Raw genomic sequence first — 17,508 nt, forward strand, 5'->3', positions numbered from 1 at the left:
TTTTTTAGGCAGGAACTTTGGAGTGTGTTGATCCCAAATGTGTTATTTTTGCAGAATCGAAATTTTCACATTTTTTGATAATTTCAAGACCCTCCTCTTCACTTCAGTAACTCAAGTTTCACCTGCGCCTCTTGAGTACTACGGCTTGTTGTAGCTTGCTCCTCGGAACGAAAGGAATGCGTCAGCTGATGCATTTGATGCTGCCAGGGCTGATAGTCCCCCATTGGCCCATGTGTGGAAAAGCGCGTGACATTTATTGTGGTTGCAGTGTAAAAAACTAATTTTTTTCTAAGGTGATGAGCATGAAGGTGAAAGTCTTCCATTTCTTTCGGCAACCACTGCAACTTTAATTAGGGGTGAAGGAGTGTTGTTTGCATCATATCGATGAAGCTGTCTCCTTATCCCTTCTGTCTTCATGTTTGCAGAAGCATAACATATATGTCTTCTGTCTGCCAAACATTTATCGTAGGAAGACGACTGACCATGCCAATGGCAGTGGCATCATGTCTTGCTAATTCTTTTCTTTTCCCTGCCCAAAGTCGGGCCCTAAATTTGGCGGCAACTTCTTTTTCTTGAGTATCGCATATCATTAAAATACACGATACACTAAAAATGTATTTTCAATGCTAGTACTTTGATACTTTCATTTTTAGCAAGTGATGCATAATACTGATACACAAAAAGTATCAGAAGATGGTATCGAAGACACATGCATCTTCAATAGTGCGCATGCATAAAAGCAACTGCATGGGTGCAATGCAAATTCGTCCACAATTACTTTCAGGCAGTGGTGTCAGGTGGTGTGATCAGTGCTGTGTTAGGGATGTGTTCCTTGTTGGTTTGAATCTCGCGGTGTCTGCAAAACTTCCATTCAAGCAGATTTGTGTGCAGACTCGATTGTTGATTGCACAGAGGCCTTGATGTTTGTTTGTTTTTTTCTTCCTTTTGCAGCGCAGTGTGCCGAGGCACCTTTGTAACTACTTGGCGGGACGGACTTCTGTGCCAGCCAACAGCAGACTTGCCTCTTTCCAAGTGGAAGAAGGGTGACTGTAGTAAGCTCTGCTTTTTCTTTTTGTGCATGTGATGTGAAGGGAGGAGATGCATGCTGGAAACACTATGAACAGGTGCTGCGCACTGCCCAGCCCCAGGCCAGTTGTCACTGAACAATGCAAGCCACTTCATGCCAGACTGGATGAGGTGTTGGTCAGTGTACCTAGAACAGGGAAAGAAACTTCTGCAGCTGAAGTACACAGACATACAGCTCCAAACTACCATCATGTGGTCCAATCCTGCGAGAAAAAGGTGGTAAGGTGGCCTTGGTGTTTAGCATTGAAGGCTTTAAGGGTATAACGATTGCTAAATGGCACACTTCAGGGAACAATATGGCTGACTGTTAAAACTGGCAGCAGTGATAAGGCAATGGTGGCTAAAAACGTTCCGACCAACTGGCAGCAGAAACAACTACAAAGCCTACTTGAGAGGGAAGCACTGGCTGAGGTCTACAGTGATGATGAGTGGGGCTGCTCGTCTGATGCCGGCCAGAACAGGGCTTGTGTTGCAAGGTGGAGTGCCACAGTAGCGTGCAAGGTAAGCTAGGAAGGGGGTGACCGTAATGATATGCACAAACATGGACGAGAGTTATGAGCCTGAAGTCTTTGTAGCTGGCTGGTGATAGAGCCTGAGGGGATTCAGAGGCATGCAGACCTTTCCGGTCACCTGCGCATCAAACACCTATGCTTGGGTGTTGCGAGATTTGAATAATCAAGAACTCTGTGTGGGAACTTAATCTTGAATTCAAGTGTTAATGCCATGCTTCGTACATGGTTCCCCCATGCCATGCTGCAGCAGTGACACTGCATGTGACAGCAGCCCTTGGGAACAAAGTATGAATGAAGTAGCCAGTGACCTCATTCTTAATGACCTGCAAGCACGCATGACTGCTGACCAAAGGGGCCATGCTGTTGCAGATGACAAACTGTGTGCATGCGTGTAGGACTCACTGCACTACATAATGTAGTAAAGGAGACACTGCCTCCATTGAAATGCTCACATTAAAGAACTCCTGATGGTCTAAATTATTCCGGAGCCCTCCACTACGGCGTGGCTCATAGCCCATATGTCGCTTTGGGACATTAAGCCCTGCAATTTACAATTTATTTAACCCCTTAAGGGCCAAATAAATAAAAAAATTGTGTTCCCAAATTGCCAAGTTTTTTATTACGTAAAATGCTTTAGTAACGTGTTTGAAGCACAAACAAAATCACAGAAACAATTTATGGCGGATAAATTATATTTTGTTAGTCATTACCTGGACCCTTGTGCAATTCTCAATACCTAACACCTTTGAGGAGCATTCAGAAACAACAAAATAAATTCTTGAAAGTTCAGATAGTGCAAGCGGCTTAGAATTGGAGTGCACAAGATGCACCACTGCTTCTAGGTGCATTCAAACTAGATGAGACTACTGTTCATGTGGTAGCGTTCGAAGCATGGCACTGCGCAGAGGGCCTTCTCGCACCACCTGCACCAGACCCTTGTTTCCTTGCGGATGTTTTTCCCATTGCAGTCTCGCTTCAAGTAGCACACTACACAGCGGCGTGTCGGTTCTTTCTTCTTCTCTGTTGGTGAGATGTGCGATGGAAAGTGGCGCTCACTGAACCGCTTCATATCAAGGGGACGTCCTGGCCGCCCTTTCTTCTTGGTACCGTTGTCATTCGCGTACTTGCTGAGGGTCTCCTCAACAAGTTGCTGCTGGTACTCAAGATGAGATGCTCGGCCTACTGCTTTCTGATAGGAGACGAATGAATTATACGTCGTCTCATCCAATAAATGTTGAAAGATCATCTTTTATGAAATCTTTCGCTTCCGTGGCACTGAATAGTTGGCCAGCATTTGATCTGCCCTGTCGACTCCTCCCATTGTATGGTTATAATCCATGACAACTTCTGGCTTCATAGTTTTGTTGCCCATTTTGTCAGCGAATGGCACCATTGCAGTGCTATGTACCGTGGATAAAGCTGTTACGAGCTTTTTGTTTCCACTGTATGGCCAAGCACTTCCCCTGTTGAAAAGCTTGCATCTCGCCTTTCTTGAGCTTTGCCTTAGCGAAACCAGAGTGAAGGTCTTTACGAGTCGCTCTTTTTGTGCCGTAAATATCGGTAGATCTTTTTAGCAAGGAGTCAACCAATTCTGGTGATGTGTAGAAGTTGTCTGTAGTGATGCAATAGCCCTTGTCTAGAAGGGGCTTCGCAAGCTTCAGTACAACCTTCGTCGCCATACCGAAGGTTTCTGCTCCAACTGACGAGCTCTCCAAATCGGTGCCTTTCCCTGTGTATATCACCGAGTTCCAAATATAACCGCTTTTACACTCACACAGCAAGAATGACTTGATGCCAAACCTTGCTCTCTTGAGGGGCATATAGTGCTTCCAGCTGAGTCGTCCTTTGAAGAGCAACAAGCTCTCATCGACACTCACATCACGCTCAGGCACGTACAGCATGCGGTATTTCTTCAGGAGCTCCTGATAGACGGGCCAGATTTTCCGGAGATGAGGTTGAGGGTGTCCTTCTAAGTTTTCAATGCTTGTGTTGTGAACAAAGTGCAACATTCTCATAATGAGTTGAAACCTGTTTCTAGGCATCACCTCGCTGAAGACGGGTGTCTCAATCAGATGGTTTCTTGACCAGTACATCCTTTCATCTGGTTTCCGTACAATGCCTTGCAGTAATAGTAGGCTAAGGGAAACACGCAATTCCTCTCGCGTAACCGGATACCATTTTCGGAGGCGAGAGTGCTTGCCCAGCTTACTAGAATTCAACAGCTGAGAGGCGTACCAGTTTTTCTCGACAACTATAACTTCAAGCAGCTCATCATCGAAGTAAGCCTCAAAGAGCTCCAGCGGTTGAGGAGGAGAACTTACTGTGAGCTTTAGTCCTGGAGAACCCTTGAAGGGAAACCGCGGAGGTCGAGCTGGGATATTGTCCAGGTCTATCCGGCACCATTCACGGGAGCTCTCCATCGTGTCATCGCTGCTGTCTTCCGCTTGTGACTCGCTGTCAGTAAAAATGTCGTCACTATCCTCTTCACTTGAAGAAGAACAAAAAACGGCATCGTCATCACTTCCGCTATCATCCGAAGCAGAATAATCTCCCGCACCAGATCCACGCACGGATGATGCCATGTTTGTTAGAAAATGCGGGAAACGGGGTGCAGGAATTCCGCCATCTAGTGTTCAAAATCGCATTCAAGAAAAGCGCCAATGATGGGACCCGTGCTGCCATCTATGTTTTATGTGGTAAAGTACCGTTTAAGAGCTGGGCTCGCCAAAAGCCCCTTGAAACATTGCGGAAAAGCTACGACGACCTCAGCTCGTCATAAGCAAAAAAGTACCGATCGCATGTGACGAGCTGAGCTCATCATAAGCCCTTAAGGGGTTAATAATCGGTGCATTAAAGAATAAGAGGAGAGAGAAAGATGTGCTTTCCACCACATTCATCAGATCCGCAGGTTCCTGACCATTAAGGAAAATTTCCATCAAGAGCTGGCTCTTTTTGCTGGCATTGAAAATTTTGTTTTAAAGAAGGGGTGCACCAATGTTGAAATTTTCAAATACTAATCAGATATGAATGTGAATAAAAAAGGCTTTCGAATATTGAATTGATTATCTGTTTAGTATGAGAAAAATATTTCATAAAAAAGGAACAAGCAATTGTTATTGCCCTTAATTTTTCTTTCAATATAGTGCATGGTAATTGTCAGTGGTGCTCCAGCTGCTCCATTTGCTCCATTTTGATACACTTACATTTTGCTGCACCAGTCTGCTCCAAAAGTGACAAATTGATCAATATTGCGTCTTAGCTGCTCCAAAAAAAAAGACACGGTCGCGGGAAAGCTACTATATTTAGAGCCATTCAGGATTTCGGTTGACAACCTACTAAAATGTTTTCGCAGTTGGCAACCTAGGGCGTTGGTGGGCTGCCTTGTGTTAGAATTTAGCAGCCAGTTTTTATGGAGGTAGGAAAGAACTCGGGAGAGGCTGTTACTTCACATTTTTTGAAGCCGGCTCCCGTAGGGGAAAAAACTGAGCAGAGAGCGTCCGGTGAAGCCTAGTCATAAAGACCATCGCCGCCCCCATTGAAGCGCGTGATTTCAGACCTTCATGTAGTAAAGGTGTTGCGGGAGTTGACCTTGATGTAACGAACTGGCTACGCCCTCTCTCTGTTAGTGCTGAGCCACTCAAAATTTGTTAGAACCACGCGAAAGTTCCGTGACGATAAAGCACGAACTGACATGAGAGGAACGCCGATCGCATCGAGCCGCTGCAGTTGGCGCAACGCGCCGTGCTCCAGTGCCGTTGGCGCATCTCCGGCTCTTTCTCTTTAGGAACGTCATACCACGTGGCGTTACAACTGTTCATGCTCAAAAGCAGCACAAAATGATAGGGCATAGCAAAAAAGAAAAGACACGAGCAGTGCGCGGCCATCACTGCCGCGTGGTTGTAAAGAAAAATGTAAAGAAAAATTTCAGACTTTTAAAAAATTTCGTTATGACCACGTTTAACTGTAGAGCCAACATGAAAAAAGAATGATTCTAGTAAACGTGTTCTCTGGACTTTTAGTCAAGCACACTTGGTTGAACTTGCGTGCAAGGCAGTGTGAGCATTAATAAAATATTTTCTCTGTTTTTGTGATTGTTTTTTTCCTAGCTACGCATGGCTGAACCTTATCTCGTTAGGAACAAACTCTTTGTGACTCCTTTATTCCGTTCATGCTGTTCCCATGTTGCTCCAGGGTTATCGTTCTGATACAAATGTGCTCCAGAATGGATATTTTTCTCCTCCAAAAATTGCTCCAGAACTTGAAATGGCTGGAGCACCACTGAATTGTGAATAAAACAAACAAAACTATTCTGAATCAGCCCCATACAAAAAAAGCACTTGCACAGAAATGTGTATTATTTGATTAGGCAGCATAACAGTATGCAACCTGTAATGTCATGTAAAATGAGTAACAAAATGAAATCCATGAATTGACATGACGGGCAACCAAAAATAACATGATGACTGGCAAAACCTTATTAATTCAGATTGAAGGGCCTGGAAGAAATGCCCAGATTATCTGAAGGTCTATTTATAAAATGCTGCACGCCACCGAAAAGAAAAACAACTTCCAAAAATATGGTAAATTCTTATAGGAGGCTCTATTGCACAAACACTGAAGAGACCGTGACAAGTGCGCAGTTTCTGCATGGTGGAAGGACAACACAGATGTAAGTGGATGGAACGCACATTGGCCATTGGCGTCGGAATGGCAATTCTGCTTTTAAAAAGGAAAGGGAAATGACTAGCAACATGTCAGTTGGTGTCTGAAAGCGCTGGACAGCTGGGTTCAGAGGTCCGGTAAATGTGCAGGCCAACTACCGCTGTCAAAGCTCTGAAACCAGAACTGTGTGGCCAGGCTATTTTTTAGCTTGCGACAGGGGCTTTCCTGTTGTTGTCATGCCTGGCGTTACACATGCTTAAAGGGGCTTTGAAAGGGGGCCTCAGTAAAGATGCGATATGCCTAGGATGCTAAACGGTGCAGCGTTACAAATATCCTTGAGCAGAAATTTTTTTGATGCGTTTTGTGGAAGCTGAGTTATTTGCAGCCAGAATTTGAATTTCTGTGTCTTTGAGCCTTTCCCTCTTCTCTCATCCCTTTTTGCACACTGAAATGTCGGTCCGCTGTGCCCACGCACTCGGCTGCTTTGTTGGCGTCCAACACGCACGAGAAGTCAGTGCCTCCTTAACTGTTTGGCATTGGCAGAGTTGGCACGCGAACCAGTGATAGCAGTCCGCTGCAGACGTAACGAGATCTACATGACGCGTTGCGTGATTCTGGCGAAAGCCCAGCACTGCTGGTTGCCACAAGGCGTGGAAGCGGGAGTTCTTCAAACTGTATTGTAAATTATCGGCTCGCTTTTGAGGTCTTGTACGAGGCATGAATGCTCTGTGGCCTGTACTCTATATAATGCAAGCATTTTATAGCCAACCTCACACACCCTGTTCAAGGAACCTTTAAGAGGTGCCCAGGATACAATGCGTCATGCAGTAGGTGGAATTTTTACACAATCTCTTGCCCTGCTGTGACGCCTGGAGTTGCCCTTTCAGGAACACCATGCAAAGTTTCACAAGTAGGTTTCGACATGCATCGTAGGTGACGAAAACGAGATGGTGGAGCTCATGCGAGGAGGGTGGTGAAGGCGACAGGACGGAATGTCATAGATGTGGGCATTAAGTGTGTAGCACGTTATGGAAGCGTCATAGAAAACTGTGCTCTTTCTCTCAAAGTGGATGGTCGGCCATCATGTTCTCATCAAGTGTCATTTGTGAAAAAACCTACTTGTGGAATTTCACGTGAGGTCCTATCTCCAATCTTCACACTATCCAAACGTGATTGGTCCACGTGTTAAACGATGGAGAAGGAAGCAAAAAGGATGCCTTTGTACTGTTTTCTTGGAGCTTTAAACTGAATTTTTGAATAGTTCTCTAATATTGTAGATCTATTATGGTTAAATTTATGAAAATTGGGGCATTGGATCGCTGGCAGATATTGGGAAATTCTCGAATACCAATTTCTTAAATCGAATATGACCCAAATAACAAGCATGTTTGATTCGTGTTCGAAACTTCAAACACTTGCAGCCCTATTTTAAAGTCGTACTTATTAACAAAGCAGACAACCAAGCATGGATTTTTTTAAGGTGCAACCAGTGGCAGACTACCTGGTAAACTTGTGACAAAGACCTTTTGCCTTGCTAGTGCAGCTTCTGCTCTATTATATTTCAGGCACCATAGAAAGGAAAGCTTAGAAATTGTGAATAAATTTAACCTTAATTCATATCTTAAGAGTTGATAACTCTAACGAAAATTTGTCGTCTATTCAGGGCTTGAATTACTATTTCCTCCGGACTATAAGTTTCTGTTTCCTCCAAACTATAAGCTTGAGAGCTGAAATTTCACGTGGTGCAGACTATCTGTGGGTGCACACTAGGTATGATTTATTTTTAAGATCTTTTCCCAGAGCTAAAAAAGCCTAGCGTGACTGTCAAACAAAAAAAATAAAATGGGACCTGACTGTACCTGTGACATTTTGCCATGCAAAATAATGTTGCAAAATTAGCTCTGATTTGCAATCAGTTTCGTTATGCTGGCAAATGCTGCTGGCAGCACTTAGAGTACGTGCTGTTTACTGCTTGTATTTGTGATCATGAGCTCAAAATCTCAGTGAATGACACCAGGAGCGGCAACTTCGTTGTAGTCCTTCTTGAGAACGATTGCTCCGAAAAGAAGAGCCGTCCTGGTAGCATTCAAGATCAGTGCAGTAGACTGCGCAAACAGTAAAGCCAAACCAAGCAGCAGTGAAAAAATTTCACGGGGATGAAATATATGTACGGGTATAGGCTGCTTCCTGTGAACATCTGTGGAAAACCTCAAAATTTATTTTCAGCCGAAATTCGTCTGTGCGGGCCATACACCAATGTGCAGGCTGTCTAAACAAAAACTTTTTAGTTGAGCTGAAATTTGCTCCTGCGGACTGACTGTGTCCTGGGTGCAGACTGTAGTCCAGAAAATATGGTAATATGGGTCAGCTGAACTTACTTCCAGATCTTTCAAAAGCAATGTGATAACTGCGTGCAACAGAGATTTCTTCACAAATATGTATTTATGGTGTATAGAGACTTCACTGGGACTCGGCTTGCAAAATTACTTTCTTGCTTAAAACAAAACGAAATGTTCCGATCAAACTTCCAGAAATAAATGCCATTGAATGTTACTGTGAAATTTTCTATCTTTCTGAGCTTTACCAGTAAACACCATCTCGCTATGCGATTCATCGGTAAATATGCTTCAAAAATCAAATTTGCTCAAATTTAGAATTTTTAGGTCTCAAACTTTTTTTTTGCACCTTTACCTTGTGGAGAACATTGAAAATTAGTTGGAATGACTACTGTGGGAACATACCATAATTTTTATATTTTGTGCATTTTGGTGTTTTGTATTAAAAAAAAATTAAGTTCAATTTGCTGCACATAAAAGCACAATGTCTTTTATTTACATGAAAAAGGTTTCCTAGTATTGAGTAGGAAAGAAAGTTAATTTAAAAAAAATTTTTTCATAATACTAGGATTTACTGCCACTTGCATACGAAAAAATTTTTTTGCCAGAAACAAGTTGGGATAGTGTTTCTCATAGTAATACAATAAGCCATGATTTTTTGCAAGAAATTGGAGATGGTCGAGTGCGAAGTTTGGATCAGCTGGCGTGAAATTACTGTAATTATATAAAAATACTAATTTGGTGAAGTTTTTTTCTGTGCAACCTATCAGTTCCACGTTACTCGGGAAATGTTGTGCAAGAAATGGGTATTTTTTTCACACACAGAAACAAGCACTAGAGTTAACAGATTTTGACTGCAATTTAAGAGCTGAAAAAACCCGAATTATAAAAATTTTTGCTGACTAATCCGATTTGTACTCGAAGTTGAACTAAAAAATATTGCCCGATTTTTTCCCCCAATTCTTGAAAAAATAATATCCAAAAATGAAGGCCCCTGTGCTTAAATAAATGCTGTCAAAAAGAAATGTGCACACAGTGTGGGCTCATCTTAGGTAATGAGTACAATATGATGAGGTGAACAACCTGGCAGATAAATTGCTCCATGTGTATCGGCATTGTGATGTCACCACAGAAGAGGATGAGGTACAAAATATAAACTAGATTTGCACAGAAAATAAAGTTTAGTAAGTGTAGTGCCACATGAAATATGCAGATAAAAATGCCGGTGTATAGCTATGTTACTGCTATAATACTATAAAGCACAAAAAGAATTGTGCAGGTTACGGTGTTTCAAAAAAAAAGAAAAGCTTTCGGCTGATTGCGTCCTGCTTTATTTCTTCAAGTATAATAGCATTTCATTCCACCCGATTTGAAGCAACTGTGGGCAGAACTTGCAGGGTGGAGTTTTTGCTAGTAGTTCAGTGACTGGCAGGTGATAATGCAGTCATGAATGAGGCCCCTAGATTCTCACGGTTCAGCAGAGAATTAGGCATTTTATTATTTTGCGTGGAATTGTGTGTTAGCAGCATAATTTTTTTATGATACTGCGTTTATCGACACCAGTAGGGATGACGAATGATGGAAACATGAATATTTGATTGTTTGAATTTTCTCGAAACATGGAACTGGTAACAAAGTTCTGTTGGCAACTTTGCACACTTGCTCCCTTACCTGCTGAAGCACTTTGGCAGCAACATGCCTGCATGCTTCTATGGGATGAGTCAGGCACTGGCACTGATTGCAGTCGATATGAGTTCGATATAACAAGTAATTCAGTATCAAAGTTTTGCAGCATGCAAACATATTGAGACGGAAAATAATGAATTTCTTTGATAGCCACTTATTGTGCGCAGATTGCTGAGTGAAATAGTCATGAATTTTTATATTTCTTTATCTTCATTGCCTCTGAAAGGACACAGATAAACAGATAAGCGGCCGAAGCCGCGCTCGCTTCACGTCCTCCCCGCGCTGCTTTCGAGTGGGTAGCGCGCAGTGCCTGCGCGCCTCGCCTTTGTGTCCTGTCAGCTGACCGAGGATGAAACAATTGAAGTGACAGGCGCTGACAACGACGATTCGTCTGAAGGTGATGATTGTGAGCAGTTGCCCCAAATGCCGAAGTGCACGGTGAAAGAAGCCGCAGAAGCCTTGTCCGCGGGAAGACTTCTGTGAGCAAACCCCTCACAGTGCGTGGGCCGCGGAGCACGTGGCAGCTGTTAGAGCTATCGTAGTCGCTCAAATTCGCCCGAAAAAGCAGACGACGATAACAAATTTCTTTGCCAAATAAAGGTACGTCCTGTTGCGGCAAACATTGTTTTTTATTGTTCATTCGATAATTCGACAATTTTTCGCGGTCCCGTCAGTGTCGAATTAACGAGCTTTTACTGTATTGTGCGGACGAGATACCAGGTTCACTCGCGTAAGTTGTGCACTTTTTTAAGTAATTTAGGGCTTCTAAAAGAGATGCGGAGATTTCGCGAAACACGTCCTAAAAAAACTCCATAAAGGTCATAACGCGCATATATGCCCTACATTATCGCACATATGTTGACCCCCCCACTTGCACCCCTCGCTGTCGATGCAACCCCCGTCCCCGCGGGATGGTATGACGCCGCGTGCACAGCTCTAAGCAGTAAACGTGCAACGATACAATCGCAGAGCCAGTGGTTAGGAACTAGTGGAGATAAGCGGCGCTAAAACTGCGTTCACGATGGGTCCGGCTGACTAACGGCAAACCGAACAATTCGGTTGTTTAGGATTTCGGGCACCTTGTCCATGGAAAGCAACCGCCAGCACGAGTGGGCCGGGTAAACGGCACGCGAATATAATTTTCTTTACTGGAGCTAATTTAAAAAACGAATTACAAACTTCTTACACGTGGAGCTGCCAGGGAATGGGCACCGGGCTTACTATACCCGTCGAGCTCGCACCTCGCACGCCGTTGACAAGTGGCGCGGCCGGCGTCCCCTTGCTACTCACACCTTTCACAGCCGTATACCGCAACGCGTTCGCCCTGATCTTCCGCAGCCTGCCGCCTTGCGTGCACACTGGTGCATTTTTTTCATTTGTGCTTAGGTAATAAATTCTGGGTGCACAGTTACGTGAGGGCGCAAATTATGCCAGTAAATAGGGTACAAGTTAGTCCCCCTCCTTGTTGGTTTGGCTGGCGCAATTTTCCGAATTTTAAGATTCACCAGTTCGCGGGCATTGATTCTTTTTTTTTTCCAGTCTTGACATAGTATATTAGTGATTCTGCTGCACTCTTTTGGCGGTTTTGACGAACTGTCCGTATTATGTTGTTGCTTTCTTTTTTTTTTCTGAACTGAAATTAGTAACAGCTAATGTACTGCAATTACTGTTTGTAGTTGCTGCCACATGTCTAATTTTTTTTTTGTGAACTCTAGCAAATAACTTTAGAAAAATTGCAGTCCTTTTAATTAATTCTGGCCTGTGGGATCCGTGATCAATATTTATGCAGTTTTTGGACTATAGTTGCAAACAAAATTGCTCTCAGTCACATTTAAATGTTGCCAGTCTGCTCCAAAAGTGCTGTGAAATAGCCTGCAAATTGCTCCAAACCTGCTCCAAAATGGGAATTTTGCTGCTCCCGTGCCTGCTCCAAAAGGCTGGAGCCTGCTTCCACCCCTGTGTGCAGAGAAACCTCAAGGGTGTTGCTGCAGTGTGCCCGATAGATTGCCTCTGCACCCAAGAATAGAACCCGCGCTCTTGTGGTGCGTTGCAGAATGCCTCCAGAGTTATACGCATGAGTTCAGGGACCAAAACGAAACCAAGTGTGCACTTATTATGCTTTAATGGCTAGTGCAGTACACGTTTAACTACGCGACGCGAAAGTAGTTAGTGGAGTAGAAATTCCCCTGGCGTTACTCCTGCCAAGCTCATCTTTTACGCTGACACTGACGATGCTGAGCTGTGTTGTCTGCCTCAAGGAAAGACTGGCATGCACGCGCAGAGGTAAAATATTTACGCGACCCTAACCTGGGATTGACGGGTGTCAGTTGGGAATAATTCCAGCGACTTGTTGACCACAATATTATTGGGCCACAAAAATCTCTATCGAGTGTTTTAGGGCACTGCAAATTATGCAGCTGTATATTTGTTATAAATATTATCAGCATGTCTTCATTACTGGCGCGTCTTCTGCTTTTCATTCCACCATGTTTTGTGGCACTGGCCATGAGATCACAAAAGGAAATTAAATGGTCCACTGCCGCGGCATGTCGCATCTAGTCTCTCTGTAGATGCTTCTTCAAAAAGTGGCTTCCTTTACATAGAAACAGAAAGCCCAGACCGCCACTAGTAGCTTCAATTATTTCATTCGCTTACCTAATGACCTCTTGAATTTCAAGCTTGAGGATACCTTAATGACCAGGAATCTTGACTACTGAGCCGGAGAACTAAGGCTGAATGCTGGCTGCGGCGGCTGCAAAACAACGCAAAAGGTGCCCGTGTGCTGTGTGTGGGGAAGAATCCGATGTGGTCTAAATTTGGAGCACTCTAATTTGGCATCCATTAATACCATGTGTCGCTTCCGAAAGTTAAACGGCACAATGGGCATTTTTTGTTCAATTTAGGTTCGAGTAGTCATTCTATAGAACAGACAAATTTATTACTGCAAGTATGCCCTTTCTGAGACAGATGATTGCGTATTTTCATTATATTACGCACAAAACACAATTAATCACAACTTGCGGGGCTACTTTTGTGTAGTCTAGAGGCAAGACCGTGGCAGCAATCTTGATCACTGCGACCGTCTATTTGGACGATGCACAGAGTAATGAAAACTCAACCATCTGGGTTGAACATAGCTTGGCCTGTTTCTTCTTTTCTTGAGACTGCTTCGTCGTGATTTCAACCGTGTATGTATCAATCACGATGTCTATGGTGTCCCTGTACACCCTGTGGCAGTGTGCATATTCAGCAAAAAGCCGCTCCATTTGCTTCAGAAAATAAAATATGTTCAAGTTAGCATGAGTAAGACCTCCTCTGGTCTTCAAATTTGTGAGAGCTGCTTCAGCAAAAGAGTTCTTTTTACGCTGAAGGCCGATAAGCAAGTAGAGCAACTTGTTATTTTTTGCATTTTTTTGCACAAAAAACTGGTGACAGTAAAAAATGCAGTCTGTAACTTGCCCTTCATCCAATTTGGAAGGGAAAACACTGAAAAACACAACCTAAAATGGCAACGAAAGCCGGGCGAGCCGCTCAGCCGCGTCCTCCGCTCCGCAAGCGAATGGACCCTGCTCCGCAGTGCCCCCGCGCCGCTGCAGTCGGCGCATGTACTAGAGAGCGAACAAGATTTCTCTGTGCTCTCCGCCGCGGCGGGTGATCAGTGTCAACACCTAGATTATTCTTACACCGTGACATGGGCACACATTCTTTTAAGTCTTCAGCACAGTTTGCATCAATAGTGTCCTTGTTATCCATGATGTTGGCAATGATGTCTTCGCCTGTGGAAGCAAAGTCGCCTACCGCTGCCCCATCACAAATAGCACCAGCATTTGCTGGTGCTATTTCCACAAATCACCAAGATCTGCGATGGCTTCATCGAGCTCACCTGACAAAGAATTTGCTCCGTCTTCTATGGGAAAGCAGAGACCAGAATGTAGGAAGCGGATAGGTATAGTTTCATTTTAGAGCGCAGCTCTTACGTGCCAGTTCCTGCATTCCGCGTTGTAGTCGGCATCGGCATTGTCGGTGTAACCGGTTGTTCAAGTAGCAGATCGCAGCGCCATCTCGAGGGTGGCTGGCACAGGAAGCTCTCAGAGGGTGGCTAGCAGTATAACGTGCAACCTGCCACTACACATCAGTGTAGTCAGCGTAACACATCACCTGACAGATCACCCTGTCACCTTATAGGTGGCAGGTTGTAGCAGAGCGAAATAATTTTTAGTTTCGTGGAAAAGGAGAGGTTCTACAATTTGTGGCTGCCATCGTGCACACACACAGACAACGAAAACCATGTAAAATTGCCGACGGCATTACGACGCCCCAAATGTGCGAACTGCACCACAGTGCGGGCACAACTGACGCAACACGCTGAAAAAGCATATATTCTGTTTTCTGGGTATATTCCCGCCATCTGCATCATAGAAAATTCTTGTCACCATTGGCCCGTGTGTGCTATGTAGCACCAATAGCAGCTGCAGGTCTGCGTGGGAAAGCTAACCTTCTCAAACTCCCCCTCATGTTATATTCGTGCAAATAAGTTTAATTAGTAATTTTTTCATTCTATCGTTCCTACTCAGGTTTGTAACAAAAATTTAGACAAAAAATGAAAATTTGTCTGCAAATGTGAAATTCCGTGAGAAATGCTTAAATCTGCTATTTTTTCGTGCAATTGCAGGAAACTAGGAACCTTAGTCATGACGTCAAAAAATGATGTAAAACACAAGTGGTTGTGCTATTGTCAAGTAAAATAAGCTGTGGTCTTTCTCACCCGTATAGTGCTTCACAAATTAAATGCGTGAGCTGCACAAGTGTTGATAAGCCAACAGTGAAAGAAAAAAAAAGAATGCTACTGTGTCTGGAGGCTATTGTCTTTGAAAATAAACCTCTTTTTTTGGACCTGAAGCATATTTATAATCTTGATCTCCAGTTTTGAACTAGCCGGCATGGTACCATGCGAAAAATCAGTGCCATCGTTATCCTGTCCGAGGTCATTTGTGGGTAAAGCCAAAGGTTGAAGCTCGGAGCCAGATAGTTCAGATGCCTCATGTGCTCCAAGAAGTTTGTGAGTTGCAATAACTTTGAGGTGGTGTACCTGTGGACTGTGGTGGTGCACCATACCTGCTTGATTTCATCTAGCTAGCTCCTCAAGGCCTCAGTTGATGCTGCTAATAAAGTTGAAATCCCAGCAGTTGCAATGAATGGCATTGAAGGTCCACCACAGATTAGAGCATTCACCTCTGTTCCAAAGAGGGTGCTTGTCCACGGGCAGCCAAAGTGAAACGAAAAGCGCTAGTGAAATGCAGCAAGTCAGCTAATCGAAGGTCCTGGAAAGGACTCCGAAGTCGAAAGAAGTCTGTGTTGAAAACAGAGCCTGTGTCCTACGTGATGCTGGTCCCAGTGCTCTGCAATGCATAGAATGAAAAAGCATAATAAATGGTACCACAGGCAAGAAAAAATGCAAGGTATACCAGGGTGTAGACAGCAAATGTGAACAAAGGCACTGGCATAATGACACACTGGAGACGCTTCACAGTAGTGTCCTTCCTGCACTGCTCGTAGGCAGTGTGTCCCAATACTTTATTTGAACCCAACGCATCGAAAGCACAAGCGTTGACTTTTCCTGCATCTGAGTCTATTCCATTTCATCTCCACTAAATAGGGTGATGTGCCTTGAGTCTAACTGGCCAATTAAAATGTCTATAGTGTGGGCACTCAGATGCCACCACACAACATATAGTTATAGAGGGTAAACATTATGCTAATCTTTATTTATAGCTTTTTAGTTGTGATTGCAAAGGTGCACCTTAATCAGATTTGCTTAGCTTGAGGAAAACAATGTTCTCCTTGTCTTTAAAAATTGTCCTGGTTTGCAGTGGGCCCACTGGTAATTTTGTGGCTCACGCAAACACTGGAAAAATTGTCATTCGTGCAAGCATTTGGCAAGATACTGAGTGTATAATCAAGGGTCATAGGTATATTGTTCCTTGATATGAACCTCAGTGTGGGATTAAGAAAATAAACAAAGTACTCTGTGTTGGTGTAATCTAATTAAAAAAATCATTGAATCAGAAAATTTGCTCGAACCAGCGACTCAAACTTTCTCGCTCATACACAATGGATTAAAGTTGCAAATAAATCCAGCTTTTTTCGCTTTATAGTTTCTTAGGCATGTGCATGCAAAGTTTCCTTGAGCACAAAAAATTGTGCGTAAACCTTATACATAACCTAAAGAAACAAACAAAATGTGCTTGAAAGTCTGAAGTATTTAGAAAGTTTCACTTCTGAAGCAGTGGTGGAGGCGTGCTCGGAAACTGTTGTGGTGTCTCCTAGCCTATCCGAAAGAAGTGGCCCTTGAATGTACATCACTGGTTAATTTAGAGCATGCACATTCATGCAGGCCTTCGGCCTCTGTGCTTGCTATCCTGTTTTTCATCTGCCCTGTTCTGCGTTTTCCTACTCTTCCTTTTACCTTTTTCTGGTGCTCCTTGGGAATATGGGCCCTCTTTGTTTGGAGCTATGCACGTTTCCCTCTGTCACTTAAAGGATGCATATACCTTCTTTTTAACCAGCGTTGTTCTACCACGTAGTCTTTGAAACATGTTGGCATCTTGTTCTTGTTTCGGCTTATATCTAGAATCCTGGCTGCAGTGATAGGAAGTCGCCTGTGTTTGGTGCAGCTGGTGTTTTCTGGTGTAGACATAAGCCTAGTCCTCTGGTCATCTGTTTCAGTGGGTAAACTGGGCTGACCAGGTCTTTGGTTTCAAGAATGATAGATTTTGCAAGTGCCTTTTGCATACCTGACACTATTGTGAACACCTCCTTGTCCGAGTATAGTGCCCCTCTTTATATCTTGTAAGCTGTTTGCAGCGCTGTGAAAGATGCGGCGATCTGAGCCAATCTGAACGCTTTATGCTACAAAACATGTTTGTCTTCTTACCTCGTGATCGGTGGCTCCATCTTTGCAAAGAAGAGAGCACCAGTCTCCAGCTGGTGTGCGCAGCAGACTCTGCCAACTTGGCAGGCACCAGGTTTACGAATGGCGGCGCACCATTTCTTAACAGGACTCTGCAGTGCCATGCTCATGCGGACTTTGTCTCCTAATTTAAACAGTGGATGAAATGCTCGCTGTGCTTGGGAAACACCATCCCAAACTATCTTTTCAAGCTTTGCAATAGTTGGTTGAAAAATAGTGGCAGTGCTGCAGAAATATCTGAGGGACTATTTGTAGT

General features: G+C 43.8%; 1 protein-coding gene and 1 pseudogene across 10 annotated transcripts in view; one reads left to right on the top strand and one right to left on the bottom strand.

Annotated features, from left to right (window-relative positions):
- LOC149355336 (uncharacterized) overlaps positions 1-17,508 on the top strand; it is a 290,308-nt gene that overhangs the window by 89,412 nt on the left and 183,388 nt on the right. For all 10 annotated transcript variants that reach the window (XR_016291491.1, XR_016291492.1, XM_089583767.1 and 7 more), the window contains one exon: positions 952-1,052. Coding sequence is in view for 1 of the 10 variants with exons in the window: in XM_089583771.1 (XP_089439897.1) it covers positions 952-1,047 (96 nt within the window). In the remaining 9 variants the exon portion in view is untranslated. The remainder of the gene's footprint in view (positions 1-951; positions 1,053-17,508) is intronic.
- LOC149355337 (uncharacterized) lies at positions 3,369-17,362 on the bottom strand (annotated as a pseudogene).

The sequence above is a fragment of the Amblyomma mixtum genome, chromosome 3 (genome assembly GCF_055824585.1).
Source record: "Amblyomma mixtum isolate Tamu chromosome 3, ASM5582458v1, whole genome shotgun sequence".
Lineage (NCBI taxonomy): Eukaryota > Metazoa > Arthropoda > Arachnida > Ixodida > Ixodidae > Amblyomma > Amblyomma mixtum.